General features: G+C 38.1%; 1 protein-coding gene across 2 annotated transcripts; it reads left to right on the forward strand.

The window, feature by feature from the left end:
• The first annotated feature begins 2,848 nt into the window (after positions 1–2,848).
• On the forward strand, positions 2,849–15,796 carry LOC114470265 (serine hydrolase-like protein). Of its 2 annotated transcripts, XM_028458350.1 has the most exons (12): positions 2,850–3,051; positions 5,115–5,258; positions 7,527–7,640; positions 9,378–9,419; positions 9,504–9,523; positions 10,282–10,356; positions 13,934–14,043; positions 14,122–14,201; positions 14,297–14,331; positions 14,438–14,514; positions 14,594–14,681; positions 15,212–15,796. In XM_028458350.1, exons 1-12 carry the CDS (start codon positions 2,940–2,942, stop codon positions 15,353–15,355), a joined length of 1,041 nt encoding a protein of 346 aa, XP_028314151.1. In that variant the 5' UTR covers positions 2,850–2,939; the 3' UTR covers positions 15,356–15,796. The 2 variants fall into 2 exon arrangements, with proteins under 2 accessions (XP_028314160.1, XP_028314151.1); XM_028458359.1 differs by lacking the exon at positions 10,282–10,356 and having other exon boundaries at positions 2,849–3,051.
• Positions 15,797–17,432: the final 1,636 nt, after the last annotated feature.

Raw genomic sequence — 17,432 nt, forward strand, 5'->3', positions numbered from 1 at the left:
AAAGGAAGTAGGAAATTCATAACAATTTTCATGTCGTTAGTTGACCAGCACTCCAGCTCACGTCTTTACGACGATGCAGACCAGTGGGCGGAGGTTATTTATCAGTGCTTGAAATGTGGAACGGCAAAGTGACCTAAACGATAAAAAATCTTGTCACTGATGATGTTATTTATAATGAGGTAAGGACTTTTTTTATGTATTCCCATCTCTAGACGTGGTAAATGTAAACTCATTAAACATTTTTGAGCATCATTGCATGACAAAAATAATGAAAAATGTATAGTTGATTTTGGAATATTATGTTTGTGTGTTGTGTTTGATCATTAAAACACTAGCGCTGAAGTTGCCAATTACTACCACAAATAATTACATGTGAAACGTAAAGGCTATAAGACCAGCTTTATGTTCCTGTGACTACAGGTACACATTGTATTCAGAAGTTTAAGGTCCACACCGGGACTGTAGCCAACCTCCCTGTGTGGGGGCGCAAGAGGATAATTGATGACTAAATTGAAGAGACGGCTAATACGAATGGTAACCAAAGAGCCAAGAACAACTTCCAAAGAGATTAAAGGTGAATTCCAAGGTCGCTGTTTGAGCCAAAGTTGACTTAATAGATGACGATCAAGAAGAACACCATTGTTGAAAGAAAAAGAAAAAACACCCCGCAAGACTGAAATTTGCCAAAATGCATTTTGACAAGCCACCAAGTTTTTGGGAGAATGTCCTTTGGACAGATGAGACAAAACGAGCTATTTGGTGAGTCACATCAGCTTTATGTTCACAGACGCAAAAATAAAGCAAGTTCTGCTTTGGTACACACAGTGCATCCAGAAAGTTTTCACATTGCTTCACTTTTTCAACGATTTGTTATATTATGTTACAGCCTTATTCCATATTCATATTAAATTTATATTTTTCCTCAAAATTATACACACAATACCCCAAAATGATTATGTGAAAAATAAGAAGTCACATTTACACAAGTATTCACAGCCTTTGGTTAATACTTTATTGATCCACCTTTGGCAGCAATAACAGCCTCAAGTCAAGTATGTTCAAAGGGATTCACATTCAAGGGACTCTGACTGGGCCCCTCCAGGACACTCACAGAGTGGTTCTGAAGCCACTCCTTTGAGATCATGGCTGTGCGCTTCTGGTCAATGCCCTGCTGAAAAATGAACCATCGCTCAAGAGCGCTCCGGAGAAGGTTTTCTTCCAGGATGTCTCTGTACTTTGGTGCATTCATCTTTCGCTCCTGAGCGGTGCCTGGTTTCCTCCAAACATAACCCCTGGCATTCAAAGAATAGAGTTCAATCTTTGTCTCATCAGACCAGATAATTTCGTTTTTTGTGGTCTGAGAGTCCTTTAGGTGTCTTTTGGCAAACTCTACAAGGGCTGCCATGTGCCTATTACTAAGGAGTGGCTTTTACACTCTGCCATACAGGCAGAGGTGAAAGTAACGGATTACAAGTACTCATGTGTTGTAAACATAATCCTTAATCGCATTCCAGAATAATAAAGTAAATTGGCAGTGGTGAAATAAATGTAAAGTTGTTTCAGGTTCATTTAAACAAAATATGCATTTATCACTCTTATCAGTATAGTTGGAAATTAACATGTTACAGGGATAAATGGATTTGATTTATATAGAACTTTATCCCCACACTGAAGTAGTCTCAAAGCGCTTTACATCAGCTCATTCACCCATTCATAAGGTTCAGTGTTTTGCTCAAGGACACTTTGACACATAGAGAGGTATAGACTGGGATCGAATCCCCCAACTCTCAATCAGAAGACGACCCCTCTACCACCTGAGTCAAGGTCATGTTATGTCAAATTTTGAAATGTACTTCTCTGATTTTATTATATATACAAAATTGAAAGCTTTTTCCACTTAATATTTTCAAAATGTGAGTTCTAAATTGCTTTACTGCTTAATGTAATTTGATTTTGAAAAATGATTTATTTTCTTATATGTTTATTATTACTCTTTTTATCAGTTAGTTTAACACCTCTTAACATTAAACAAGGGAGTTTTGGTTTGCATATTTGACATATTAGATGACCTTTAAAAAGCTCAATTGTGCCTGAAGAGATAGCCTTTAAAATTTAATTAAACTCCTTATACGTTACAGTAAAGTTCATAAGAAAAGAGACATCCATTCTCATCAAACAAATCTATGATAAAGATTATGCCCCTCTCAATCCATTTTTGATCAAATTAACTTTGTTTTTAATAGTATTGCTGCCATTATTCCAAATTAGATCATTGTGAGGAGAAAAAGTATGATATTAGCATAGTTTCCAAGATAGCAGAGCTTGTTGGTACAATTTTGATAAATGAACTGGTCATTTAGATTCATTGTAATTACCACCCATTAGAAATTATAATCCACCGTCCTAGTTGCTTAAAAATATTGTGAGGTATAAAATACCACAGCGACTCACGGAGTTGTGTTGTCGAACCTCTGTATCCTTTGAAATACGAGTCCCCAAATATTAATCATGAATAATTAACAATGCCGGTGTCCCGTACTGAGATTGTATCTGAGCATGCGCACTACCAGAAAATTAATTTTTGCTACTTCCGCATGTGCTGAGATTGTTCATTCAATTTCAATGTTCAAAGTTAATTTTTGGCACAAAATGCACTTAACTGACAAATGACTTCCTGAAATAATTAAAATACATTATTACATTTCTTAATACACAATATTAATGTGAACTGCAACTAAGATATCATTGTAATCTCAGTATGACAATTTGCGCATGGCAATTCCAGCACGTTACAATGTCAGTACGTGACAGCGGCGGACCACTGCTGACGCAGGTCTTCTATCCAATCACAGGGTTAAATCTCAACACGTGGTAGTAAGGCGGAAGTGAGCCTGAGTGAATCTTCTGTAAATTAACGGTGCTTCGCGGACGTCATTTAAATGCTGTTGAAAGGTTTTTCCTGCTTTATAAGCTTCAGAGGACTTTGGTCACGGAGGACAGAGACCGTCAGAGGACACAGGCTGTGGACGTCGGCCTCCATGATGGAAACAGGTGAGAGTGTGTTCAACTAGTCAACTACACACTCACTTCTGCCTTTTCTCCACCAGTATCAGTGTGTGATTTAATATATAGATCAGATGTTATTGTTGTGACACTTGACTGTTGTTACTGTAGCTGTAGACTGACACCTGCTGGATTGTATGTACGTTTTTACAGACAACATGCTAATCACATACTGATACAGACCGAGTATGAAAAGTACAGACGTTAAAGTCATTAAACTCACGTTACTGTAATTGAGTTGCTTCTGTGGGTACTTGTACATTTCTAAATCAGTATTTTCACTTGTACTTAAGTACGTTTTAAAAGAAGTACAGTGATTTCTTACATTTCTTCACCCAGCATTTACTGAGTAAATATTATTATTATTATTTTTGTTTGTTTTGTTTTGTTTTAAATGATCAACAGACAGTATGAAACTACAAAAAAAAAAGAATGAAATGACCAGACAACACATAAATGCATCACATCATAGCTGACCAATCAGATTAAACGTACTGTACTGCTCCAGAAACAGCATTGAATGCCGGTGTCATGTGTTCACATGCACTAAGATTGTTAATGAGCATATGTGCACTACCGGAAAATGATTTTTGCTTTAAAAAACAAAAAACTTTTTTTTGTTTATTTTTGTTATGAAAGTGAATGGACACCTGTTTTATTTTTTGTTTATTGGGTTAGGGTTATAATCTCAGTACGTGACACCGGTTATTTTCTCAGTTTTAGAGTTCATAAATTCAGCTATACTTAGAGCCTGAGATTTTTTTTCATTATTATTTTCTATGGCATTCCTTGGTGGTGTTTTATTTAGAAAATAATTGTATATTGTTACGGCAGAATTTACGGTTGACCTCATTTGGTGACATGATTCATTGCTCTGGTTGAATGATGGAATCCAGGAGAAGCATTGATGATTTTATATAAAAAATGTTTATTCTAAACTAAGAAAAAGGTACAAGATGGAACAAAGTTAGCGTCCGTCCAGGCGGACGTCCGATGATTGAGTGAGACAGTTCTGATCCAATACGTATATTCCCCTCAGTCCCCCTCCCTCCTCCCCCCAGGAGATAGAGATACAGAGAGAGGGAGGAGGTGAGGACAGAGGGAGAAAAAAGGAAAGACAGTTTGTTCTTTTGGGTCTAAACAACCAGTCCTGTATCTGTCGGTTGTCATAGAGACGGAGGAGTGTGCGTTTGTGTTTGTGTGTGTGAATGAATGGATGTGTATGGCGTGTGTGTGTGACATGTGAGTGCGCACACAGAGAGTGCCTACGCACCTGTCCTTGGGAATGTTTTGGGGAACTATGTGAGTGTGTGTGTAAGCATATCATGTGCTTTGGACAAGGCAGTCTGACCCAGAGCAAAGTTGAAGAAATGAAAATCACATAATGGAAAGTTACAACCAAGGCTTAAGGATTAAATATATTTTTAAACATAACTAATAATTTTCACCATAACAATATTTGATAAACCTTTATTTTATACAGATGCCTTTGTGTGGAAAATAAATTAAGTTCCAATTGTGCAAGATTTGATCTCTTCCTGTTTAAGTTTATACATACAGATGTTTACTGTATGCAAGGGAACCGTGGCAAGATTTATCATCAAAAGTAAACGTAGGGGGTGAAAGTAACTTGTAACTTGAGTAGTTGAGTACTATTTATTGAGCAACTTTTTAGGTCAGAAAATCCAGAACTCTGAGTTTTATTGAACCCAGCATTACTGCTCCTGAAATATTGCTTCGTCATATTTGTATGCACCACCCACTCCACCTCTGTTACGTTGTGTATGTATAATTTGGTTATTAGCACTAGGACTAATATTATACTACCTTTTAAAGTTGTTTCTTTTGCTAAATTTGACTAAAGAATATTTTAAATTAATTTATGAAATGAAATGCTGACTCGGCAGTGTGTGACAATATGTGTACAAAGATTGGCGGTGGCCCTGAGAAGTCTCTGTTCTTTTTTAGCATTAAAGAAGATCACCGTAGTTCAGGACTGAATATGCCAGAGAAAAGGCAGAAGCTACAGATGAAATGTGTGTTGTGTTCAGTTTCAGAACTAACTGTTCCTGTGCCATGGGGAGTGCTTCGAGGTAAAGTCTGGGGTCCTGATCACGGTCACCCTGTGCTCTGCCTGCACGGCTGGGCTGACAACTGTGGCACATTCAACACCTTCCTCCCACTCCTACCCAAAGGTAACAGTATTTATTTTTTTTACAGTGAATAAGCATCTAAACAAACTACACTTCACATCCTGGGCGTTTATTTAATTATTTCCATTCTTTTTTTACTCGATTATTGTTAAAAATTCCTGTACACTTGAACACAATGTAGGGTGATAATAACTATGATCACAGCAGAGTTTAGGTTTTGGAAAAAAATATGTGCTGAGTATTTTAACTTTATGATTTGACCCACATCCCATCTGTTATCATGAGGAGGTGGGGTTTATGGCCTTTACTGCACCCAGTCAGCAGGGAAAAATAAAAGCTTCACTCACAGGGGAGCTCGTCCTGTCCATTCTTTTTACAGTCCGCCCATCTCAATTTGTTCCAAGAACCCCAACAACATAGTATTTGAGGTTTACTTTGATTGATTGATTGATTATACTTTATTAATCCCCGAGGGGAAATTGAGTTTCAGTTACATCCCAACCAATGAAAACCATGGGTAGGAAGAAGAAGTAAAAAAGGTAAGAACCAAACTAGAACTTGTAGAGAGGGGCGGAGTTTTGGATCATGAAAAAACTCTTAAGCAAACATTGCACAAAAACCAACAAACGCAACATTCAATTCAATACACGTCAGCACAGGAAATGGATCTTTAGGATGGGACAGCAGGTCAGCCACAGTAGGGCGCTGCCCTTAAGGCGCGCCTCCTACTGTTAACCGCTGGGAGGGAGGAGGGGGTGGAGCCAGAGGAGATGTTGACAAAGACAGGATGTGTAGTGATGTGGGAGGAGTGAAAGTGTTCGTTGAGATAAGCCTGTTTACTCAGATTCTGCTGCTGACTCTCAAACAGTTTGTCTCAAATGCCAATGATGTGGGACAGCGTTGCCGTAGAGATGACCTCAAGAGTTTGTTGGCAGAGCCGCGTCCAGGTGTACACGGAAAGTGAGGGAGAAGTCAGAGCGTCATATCAACATTCCGTCCTTGGAGAGTTTGGAGAGAAGAAAAACAGACCTTGACAGGCTGTTCATTCAGGGTGGAGGGCGAATGAGAATAGAGAAGGTGTTTTGAGACGGGCTAGCCATAACAGGACTGCCAGTCTTACTGTTCCTGGTCAATTTGATCAGTAATCCAATAGTGTGTCTATTTCCAAGTTTCACGGGGAGTCCATCTGAGAATTCTGAGAGAGTTCGGAGAGTTTGGCTCCTTTCGTTGATGACTGCGGCTTCCAATAGTGCTGCCAATGTAATCCAATTTTGCGATACATCAGGAAAATGCCAGTTCCAATCAGTAGAAGACCTGATATCATAAATTCCAATTTGATGGTGGACGTCTTCCACGTCCTCAGGATTTGCGAACTCATTGCCCGTCCTTCTAGTAGAGAGATTTGACCAAAAGCGAAGAAAGACCAGATAATCAATTCCATGATTAGATTCAGGATCGGGATGCTGATAGTGGCTCCTGTTAGATTAAAACAAGACAAAAGCGCAGCAAGCAGAGAAAGGCGGGAGCAAGGGAAAAAGAAGCGTCCTTCTCCTCTGAGTGCAAGAAATAATGTGTTTTCCCAAACTTGCCTGTTTTCTGGAGTTTTAGCTCTCTGAAAAGTCCTTTAAATGACTCTTCTAAAAACAGACTGTTTTGGGGCCTTCATGCATATTCATGAGTGGGCGTGTCTATATACGCAGACTTCAATTGATTAATGCTGGAGTTTGCAGAAATTTGGTCGAACGCACGTCATACGCTCAGATCTGAACGTACGAACAGTTACTAAATGAGGGCCAATGTGCATTGAATTTATAAAAATTAATTTCCCAGTTGTTGCCATCTATTGTTATGTGTCATTAAACTGCATTTTGCTACACAAGATTACCCACTGAAACTGATCTACCGGTATATTAATGTACAAATAAAACCCAAAACCTTGTAGAAGCTAAAAGATGAAATCGTAGATTATGTGTTTGGCATGAAAGTTTTTTATTTTAAGGTGAACAATTTTCACTTACATGAAATGTCAATAAAAACATGTTCCTCCAGTGAGAGCACAAAAGCAACCAAAGCACACATTTATTATCGATTAGATCCTGAAGTCCAAAGTTGTCGTGAGGTTGAGACACTGATGGATTTTATTGCTTAGATCTGTTCTCAGATGGTTATTGGCCGTCCGTACGTGCAGTACCACACTTTTACTCATTGTAGCGTCAGAAACCATCTGCTACATTTCCATTGAGGACTTTTCTGGTGAGGACAAATTGATTTCTTATTAAAGACTAAATACCTCTCTCTGTTTTCTCTCAGAATGCAGATTCGTGTCTATCGATTTTCCAGGTCATGGCCTCTCGTCACATCGTCCTCCTGGAGTCCTGTACACGTTTCCTTCATACGTGATGGATGTGCGACGAGTCGTTGAGGGTGTGTGAGTTCAAGCAGTTGATCGCTCATTTAACACTGTATGGCTTCTGTGCTGTACTTACTTTCTGCCCCGATCATGTGATTGAAGTTTGCATAATTTTTCAAAATTGTATTATTGTTGTGTGTTTTCCATAACTTCACAAGAATACAAGAGTTTATCCTTAACAGATTATTTCTTATTTTATGTGCAAAAGTACATCCATTGTTTAGTGCAGTGGTTCTCAAACTTTTCAGGTGGTTGAACACAGACATGAACATTGAAGATCAGTCATGTGAAGACTATAAGGGGGAATAAAAGGTGGAGCTTTTTGTGGTCCATCCATGAACTCAGCCAAATTATGGTCCGTTGTTCAATGAATCTGTGATAATCACATTTTTTTATTCATCTGAATAATATCCACTGTTATCCAGGAAGTTTATTATTATTTGCGCCCTAGTATAAAGTCATCTTAAAGATGAAAATGCTTGTTTTAGAAATAAAATGGGTTGAAAGTGACCAAAAATGGTGGAAAAGGTGTTGAAATGGGATTTTAAAAACCACAGAAATTGGTTAAAAGGTGCAATAAGGGTTAAAGTGTCAATATTGGCTTAAGTGGCAGAAAAATGTTTAAACTGGCAAATAATGGGTATGACAAATCATGAATGTGGTTAAATTCGCAAAAATAAGTATAAAATATGGTGAAAAAAGGTTAAAAGTGACAATAATGGATCAACATGTTCGACATTAGGTGGTAAAAGTGGTGGAAAGGGTTTATAAGTGCCAAAAATGTCTTGAAAGGGGAAAAATGTACAGAAAAAACATTAAAGTTTGATAGAGAAGTGGCAAATATGCATTAAAAGGAGAAAAAATATGGCAAGAAAAAGTGATGAAAATAGGTTAAAATATGGCAAGTTTGGTGTAGTTGCAGAACAAGGATAAAAATTAAGCAAAAATGGGCTCAAATTTCTTGAAGGTATCTGGTGACCCCCTCCCACTATCTAGTGACCCCATAAATCCCTGGTTTAGTGGTCTCTAGAGTCATTAAAATGTTAAACGTGTTGCTAGAAAAGAAAAAAAAAAACAAGCAGACTTTACACAGGAAAACCATTAGAATAATTTAGAATAAAACAATCTTCTTTACCCACATTTAGCTCTGTGCAGCAATTCTTCTGATAAGAGTTTATAGGAAAACTGTTGTAAATGATTGAATATTGTTTTGCACATTTGCACTACACTTTCCATATGAATGCTCAAATCCAGATTTTTGAGTAATAGATGTAAATTAGATGAGCACTGATGATGATAATGATTCCTGCGAGTGTTCTGAGTGCTGCAGAGTAACTCGGTGGTGCTGCAGTGATACAGACGGGTCACAGCCTGCAGCTGGTTCTCCGCTGCACCATGCATCACACAATATCATCATGCTGCCCGATTCATCAGAGGGAAACTCTCACACTGTTTCACGTCAGCATTGAAGACATTGATGACATGAATGATGGCAACACATCCACATAAACTTGAGTGAATGAGAAAGATTGGGATCAAAGCTTCAGTGTATATGTGATTAACGGGTGATACTCGGTGATAAACGCTTGAGTTGAAATGTTGCTGCCGGTAGTTTTCAGCACTGGGGTGTGTTCTAATGATGTCTGAATCCCAGTGACCCCTTCTTCCTTTAAACTGAGAACAGTCTAAGTGAGTTTTTTTCATGATGAGATGTTGGACCTGCCTGATGATGTGTGAAATTACTCCCACAGCTCTGCAGTGGAGAAAATTCTCTATCATTGGCCACAGCATGGGTGAGTGCAGCTGTTTGAAAACAATTAGCTTGAAGAAGCTTGTGTTGAGGTTTTCGTTTCTCACGTCTTGCTTTTACTTTCCAGGTGGCAACGTAGCCGGAATGGTAAGTCATTTGTTTGATACAATTGAGAAATAGCTTGAGTGTGCTTGAGGTTGAAATGAATAACGCCAACTGGACTCTCGTTGAGGTTTCTTAAAGAAGTTTCTTATTGCATCCAACATTTATCCACAGCTCTATGGCCACATCTTAATAGCAGGAAATTGGTAGATTCATAGGATCATGTGAAGGAAGTCCAAAACAATTGGAAAGCAGACACACACCATCTTCTCTTTCTTTACTCCATCACCACCTTTCCATTCTGTGATGCATCTTTAATGATCACTGAATGACAATAAAGAAGTATCAATCCATTTATTGGTAAAATGACACAAAAGACTCCGGTGAGGGGTGGTGTTTAGCTCAGTGGGTAGAGCGCCCGCCCCATGTACAGAGGCTACAGTTCCTCACCTGCAGCAGGTCCAGGTTCGATTCCCGGCCTGGGACCCTTTCCTGCGTGTCATTCCCTGCTCTCTCTGACCCCCTTTCCTGTCAAGCAACTGTCATATAAAGGCCACTAGAGCCAAAAAAATCCTTTAAAAAAAAAAAAAAAGACTCCGGTGAACATTCTGCTACCTTTATCCTATTATATCCTTAATAGGATAAGGATTTTTTATATATGTATATTTAAAGTTCAATAAATGTTAAGAGTTCTATTGGTGTATTTATTTTCTAATATTTACATTTATATACATATATAGTACATTAATATTCTATATAAAGGTATGTTTTGGGCGTCATCATCGTCTGCTGTTTTTCCACAGTTCAGTGCTTTATTTCCGGAGATGGTGGATGCCATTGTGCTGCTGGACAGTTTTGGATTTTTACCAACAGATTTGGTATTTACATTTTTTTTTTTTTATCCTCCCTGTTTTCTTTTTAACATCTGTGCTAAAACTGTATCATATATTGTGTAACATACACCAGCCGTGATGTATTTACTCAGTTTATAGATTGACTTTTGCAGCTCTTGCATTACAAATGGTTGAAAAATTAGCCAATCTACTCCAGAGCCAAAGTAACATATGTTCAACTGTCTTATTAAAGCTTTTTTTAATGCATGTGTGTTAAGATGTAGTGAAATGTATTTTAAGTTAGTAAAATAAGTATGCTGAAAAGTGTATTAAGTATGCAGCAGAAGGTAGAACAAACTCAGCTGATTGAAGGCTGTGTCAGAGCTACTACTAAGTCGCCGACCTCTATTTTAACTACTAAATCTTTTATCATCATTTTATGAGCAACATAAAAATGAAACAGCCTTAAACAGTCCATACAAGCTGCTTCATGTCCACTATACACAACTGAGCATCGGATGTAACTTTGCTGTGAACTTGTAAACAATTCTTATCCAAATAAGCAGCAAAAGTTTTCATTTACAGCTACAGTGCATTTTTATCTTTGTTTTATGGACATTTGTCCTTTCTCGTGGCTTCATGTGCAGAACGATCTTACATGTTTTTATTCGGGAGCGTTAAAGGAAATCCCAGTAACTTATCGTACTCACACTGAGAACCTGCAACCAACCACTATCCTCTGTCTGAGAGGTGTTGTTGCTACTCACCATCTCATCTAGTGCTGAAAGTAGTATACAGCACAGGAGAATTTAAATACAGTCAATGAATACCAGAAATAATGCAGTGAAATGAGTGAAACTCTCTGCATTGGCATGAAATATTATATTATATGAAACATCAAACATGACTTTTAGGCTTTAGGTGGAAACCCACATGCTCAGTGTGTTTATGAAACACAAATCAAATCACAATCCACATTAAAGCAGCTGCTGTGTTGCTTTAGTGCCAATCCACATAATGCACATGTGGGTGAAATACATTTTTCTTTCTACATTTCTGTGGACATTCTCTCAAGCAAGAGTTCTTTATCCATGGTGGGAGCCGCTCAAATCCTCCCTCATCTAAACCGTCTGTGGATCCATAACCATGTTAAGAGCTCCAGGCAACAATTTTACAGAAAACAAAACCCCATTCATTTTGAGAGGCTTCCAAAAAATGATCAACATTGGCAGATGTTAAGCTGTGCGAAAGCTTGCACTGAGTCGTGCAGGAAGGCAACGGACATTTCAAGAAGGGGAAGTCATTTCTACATCCCAAATAAGTTGGTGTTTAAAACGACTACAATGTTAGTAGAGTGCTTAAAGTGAGCAGGAGTCACAGCATTAACCAGAGGCTGCTTGTTCAATGCTAAGGCTTAAATGTCCAACACGGTTTGATCAGCACCTGAGCAGTTCTTAGGGCTGAGGTCAATTACAGCTGTCAGTTACAATTACGTTTTCAATTACCCATGTTCAATTACAAGTTACAAGTGAATTACAATTACATTTTCACTTCCTGAAGTTCAATTACAATTAATCACAATTACTGAACCTGAAATAAATAACCCCATAAAAGTTAACCTTCTTCTTGTGTTAGCTTTCTGTTAGCCTCTCTTATGATAATGGGTCCTAAATTAGCTGTAAAATACACTAAAAACAAATATCTATAATCTAACTTCTTTTCTATCCATTGGTTACCTTGTTAATGCTTCCTAATCAATGAACATATACTGTAGGTTTTAATATTTTTGGTTTCGGAATCTAAGCCTTTTTTGTGTCAGTATGCCCCTCAATTTAATAATGCTGTTAACTAGATGTGTGTAGAGCTGTACTTAGAACACGGGTCCCCAGTTTTGCGTTAAATTATAATTGACAATTTTTATAAAGATGTCATGGCAATTACAAAGTCAATTATCCAAACTCAGTTTAATTTAATTATGATTACGACAGAATTTTTTTTTTTCAAATGTATAATTATGCCATAATTGGAATGAATTATCAATTGTGCGATTACAATTTTAATGGACCCCCATTCCTGCTGACTGTTGTGAGGCTGGTGTATTCAAGCTGAACTTCAAATTCAAAAGTCAGTTGTGTAGGTGTAACAGGACCCAGTGACCAGAAGTCATGCTGTGTCAGCTGATCTCTTTCATTTCTTTTCTTGCTGAGAAGCAACATAAGTTTCATGACCAGCAGTGACCTGGCCGACAGCTCAGCAGCAACACAGCAATACATTATATTGATAAATAAAAAGACAGGTGAGGAATGAGTAAAAGTTCTGCAGATGTTAAAATAAATCAGAAGGTTGATTTAAAGGAGTGGGATGATAAACATTGCAAACAGTCACTAACTGCAGTCATTAATCGCTGAACACGTCAGTTTTAACAGAGGTGAGAGTAATGTTTTTTCTGGTATCTACTTTAGTATTTCTTTTTTTTGGCAACTTTTGACTTTTGCTGCTTACTTTTTAAAACAAATATCTGTGCTTTCTGCTCCTTACTTTTTAAAAAATGAGCCTGTAACGTTTATGACCTTCAAAGATGACGTCACAACGTAAAAAGACGCAACTCAACAACCACGAAGCTGGAGGAGCCGTGTACCAGTTCTTAAAAATATGAAACTCAAAGCTGCTCTGGGTTTTATTGAGCATTTGCACTTTTTTTTTTTCTCTTGACACATTTTATTTTCAAATTTTATTTATTATGAGTTCTAAATTCTCCAGGTGTTCAAAAGTAACAGATTTAACTTGTTTCCATGTACCAGTATTCTACAAGTTCTTAAATATATACACTGTATATGGATATGCTGGTTTAAAAACCCTGTGTTATTTTTAAAGGGACATTTGTTTTAGTTTTTTTTTTTTTTAACTTTTACTCAAGTAAGGGAGAAACTTCAATACTTTTACTTTTATTAGTCATTTTTTATTCAAGTATCTATACTTTTACTAGAGCACTGAAAACTAGTACTTTTGCCACCTCTGCTTTTTAAGGGAATGTAGCACAAACGGCTAAACTAAAGACCGTTTTAGTTCCTATTCCTTTGCTTGGAGTTCAGTTTATAATGTGGACTAATATCCATTTGTTTTTTTATTTTCCCAAACAACACAACCTACTGGAATTGACAGTTTGCCAGTAACCTCTAGCACCTTTTCATTTAAAGAGAAAGTGCCACATCAAACCAAAATGAAAACATTTGTTTCCATGACTTGTATCTTTCCTTGTTGCTACTGCTGTTGTTATTTTGTTTTATAGTGTCCTTCTCTAAGAGCTCTGACTACAATGTGAAGTTGCTGCTGAGCTTTAGGATGAAAAGTGAATTTATGATACGTGTTTTTGCTAGCGTACCACTCCCTTGTGAGCTGACACTAATTTAATTTAGAGTTACACTAAAAGGCTTCATCTTGGCATCGGATCTAATGTGAGAAAATGAAAGTTAGCTGTTTGAAATACTTTCCTCTGCCAGTATAAATGACTCTGGCCTAGTTTTTGGTCCCCCAGGACTTTGTTAAAGACTCTCGTTATTCTATAGCTTCATGCTGCTACACTCTTAAACTCACTCTTCTCGTGTTTTGCGTCCTCTTACAGAAAGAGTTGCCCAAAGTGATGAGGCAGGGGATCGAGGACATGATTCAGTACGAAAAAAGAATGGAAGAAGACAAAAAAAGAGTTTATTCTTATGAAAAGGCTTTAGAGAGGTACGGCTGCTCGGTGTATTTGCTGTTTTTGAACCACTACAGCACTTCTCACTCACTGCTTATGTGTCCAACCTGCAGGTTGTTGAGTGTAAACAGAGGTTTGTCTGAAGAGTCTGCGAAAATCCTCCTGGAGCGAGGTTCAGTTCCAGTCGAGGGAGGTTGGTGTTGATATTTTTATGTTTCCCAAAAAGGCTTCGCTTCCAAAGAAAGTAAATTTAAAAAAAAAAAAATGCGTTTTCTTTTTCCTCTGCAGGTGTTGTGTTCACCAGAGACTTTCGGATTAATCTGGTAGGTTACAGCAGACCTGTGCACTTTCTCTCTCTCTCTCTCTCACAGCTGCTTTCCACGTGTGCTCACAGTTTTTTGTTTTTTGTGGGGGGGGGCTTTTTTTTAGAAAAACGTAAGTCGCACCAGTGTGGAGCAGGTGCTGGAGCTGCATTCCAGGATTAAAGCATCTGTTCTGGTTGTCCTGTAAGGAATATTTCTTTCCTCCTCCTCTAAAGCTGCACTGCACCAAACTAAATATACATGTCATCTTTGGTTTTAACAGGGCAGACCATGGCTTTGAAAGGATGTTTGCTAAACCCGAACAGAAAAGATTTGTCTCAGATATTCTCCAGGCCTACAAAGACCATAAAGTGAGTGTTTCTGTGTGAGCTGGGTGTTTTTTTTTTTTTTTTTTAGCCAATTAGCTTGTACTGACACACAGCTACACAAATGCAAAGGAGCAAATATTGTAGGAGTTGCACTGCAGACCTGGAGTTAACCTACATACTGAAGCCCGGCCATGCTGAGGAGACGGAGAGAAATGGATTATTCTTTTAAAAACACTAGATTTAAAACTCCCAGACCTCATCCAGCTCAAAACTGTCCAACTGATACTGTATATACGTATTCTGAATTAAAGCAGGCAGCAGCAGTGAGAAAAACCTGAGACATATCACACTCAAGAAACCAAACATTATATTTAATTTTCTTCCAAGCGTGATTTGGATTTTAAGCCTAAATCTATTCTGGTCTGTTTCATTTATCAAATAGCTCCTATTTGAATAGCAATAAGGAAGAAAGTTAAAACCTAATGATAATAATAGTAGTGTTAATAAATGTCAGACAGTGAGCTGCCACAGAGTGAGCAGATTAAAGTCATTTGGTTGTCTGTGTTTTTCAGCACTCTGTGGTGTCCGTTCATGGTGATCATCACGTCCACCTGAATAACCCTGAAGTCGTTGCTCCACTGGTGTCAACTTTCCTAGAGAACAAAGTCCTCTCTCTCTCAGCTAGCAGAACGGATTTCCACACCTCTAATTTATAGAAAGACTTGGCTGAGCGTCCTTCACTCTTCTTCTTCTTGTTGTAACACGAGTGAACGCTCACAGGGTTTCCTCCTCCGACTGTTTAGTATTGCTAACATCACTATGGTACCTAAGACTCCACATCCATTTATTAAAAGCAGGGGTTTATTTCAATGAAAAACAGTTAATCTGAACAGATGTGTACATCTATATAAGCTGTATTTATAGTGAAGAGCCACAGAAGCAAAAATCTAGTTTTATTTTTTGCTTATAATCTGAGAAATGAACTGGTTTTGATGCACTGAAACTTCTCATCTTATTAAATGTGAACCAAGTAATGGGAGAACAAAAGTTGTTGAACGATGTGCTGCCTTAAAGTGATACGCAACCATTCACATAAATGTGCTTTAGAAAGTTTAGGTGATTGGTTTGAAGCTGAATAATAAAATGTTACCAATTCATTTTGGAGTCATTTTTATCAACTTTTAGCCTTTAAACACACGTAATATCACCTTTTTAATGTGGGAATCGCCATTTTGGAGACTTAAGCCAGTCGGCGTCCTTTCACAAGTCATGTTGTCATGATGGCCCTTAATGGTGGGTGCAGTGTTCATATCTATCTTACTATGGATTCACACGTGCCTTTCAGCTGAACAACGGAGACTCATTAAAACATGCAAGTCTACGCTACCATGGGAACCATCCGATGCTGCTAACCTCAAAACCAGTTGGAGTTACGTCAGAGCACTTCCTTGAGTAATGACTATATGTTACAGTTTATCAGGCAAGCGACACCCTGCTCTGTCCAGGTTGAACCCTGTTTTCTGTCCTGAACCTAAGCAAACAGATTCAAATTCATTGTTTTTCTGTCTCAATCGCTCTCATTTTTAGCCTTGGCATCATTGATTTGAAATAATACAACTAAAGTATAAAAGTGACATCTTTTAGGAACCAAACCAAAGGATATTCTACTCTGAAAGAAGTGATGTTGTTCAGTCAGAGATGGTGTCAGTGTGCTTTAATAAGAATACATATCACAGTGTAAGACAGAAGCATTGAGTGTTTGACACTTGGAGACAAAGCTTAATGTGTCTGCCAAAAGGTTTCCTTCCAACTGCCGTGTCTGCATTTGATTTTGTTATTATTTCTTTGTGCTTTTTCAAAAGAGCTCATCGAGCACATCCTGACAGTCTTTGACATCCTCCGTGCTTCACAGCCTGCAGGTGCTCATTATTTTAGTCTGTCAAGGAAACTCACAACACAGACCATGAAGTTATTTGCAGCTTGTTTGGCTCAACATCCCCCAGCGCTTACAGATTTAAATGTTATAATTCAATTCCTGTGCCTCGGACTCTATTGTTCTCTAATCTACTCGTTAAAAATGAACACAGTCAAATAGAACCATACTCCATCTAAACCCAGCCCAGGTGAAATGCTGTGGTTTCAGTCTTCTGTAAGAGTCCCTGAGAACACCTTCCTCTTGCTACTCACGCCCTTTTTTCTCCACTGCTTTGCAGCTTCACAGATGAAACGTGTGCGTGCATGTGTGTGTGTGAAAGTAGCTGAAATATTAATAGCAGGCAGCAGACTTGAGAAACTACTGAGCTGCAGCAGTGGCTTTGATTCATTCCTCAAGGACAGAGAGTTCAAAGTGTTTCCACTCTAACAATCTATTTGATAAAAGCACAAGATAAAAGCACATTATCTTGTTCTCAAGCTTCACACAATGGTCTCCTAAAGAGCTTTAAAAGGCTCACATTCACTCCTGCGGTCCATTTAAAAACACAATGAACTCCAGATAAACCTTTCAGTCACCAAACCTTCTGTGTGAATGACACCATTGGTGAATTCATTTACTATTAGCCCTCAAACAGTTGTCAGATAATTGTCATGGTGTGTATAGATGCTTGAATGAGGCAATGCAGCAATAAGTCATTTTAAACATTGGCACACTCCTCCATCATGCAGCTACATTACAGTATTGCTTTAAATCTTCCATTTTTCCTGAAGGTTGGTATTTTTGACATTTATTACCCATTTCCACACTGTTGAGTGGTTTCTGAGTCTCCGTATTGAATTAAGAAGCAGATTTCCACA

Source organism: Gouania willdenowi, chromosome 1 (assembly GCF_900634775.1).
Source record: "Gouania willdenowi chromosome 1, fGouWil2.1, whole genome shotgun sequence".
In the NCBI taxonomy this organism is placed as follows: domain Eukaryota; kingdom Metazoa; phylum Chordata; class Actinopteri; order Blenniiformes; family Gobiesocidae; genus Gouania; species Gouania willdenowi.

What these genes read in the sequence shown, in the direction of transcription:
- LOC114470265 (XM_028458350.1), top strand. Translation starts at nt 2,940, where the DNA reads ATGCTGTTGAAAGGTTTTTCCTGCTTTATAAGCTTCAGAGGACTTTGG. An exon ending in GCATCTGTTCTGGTTGTCCT is followed by an intron (nt 14,515 to 14,593) that starts GTAAGGAATATT and finishes TGGTTTTAACAG; the next exon opens with GGCAGACCATGGCTTTGAAA. An exon ending in AGGCCTACAAAGACCATAAA is followed by an intron (nt 14,682 to 15,211) that starts GTGAGTGTTTCT and finishes TGTGTTTTTCAG; the next exon opens with CACTCTGTGGTGTCCGTTCA.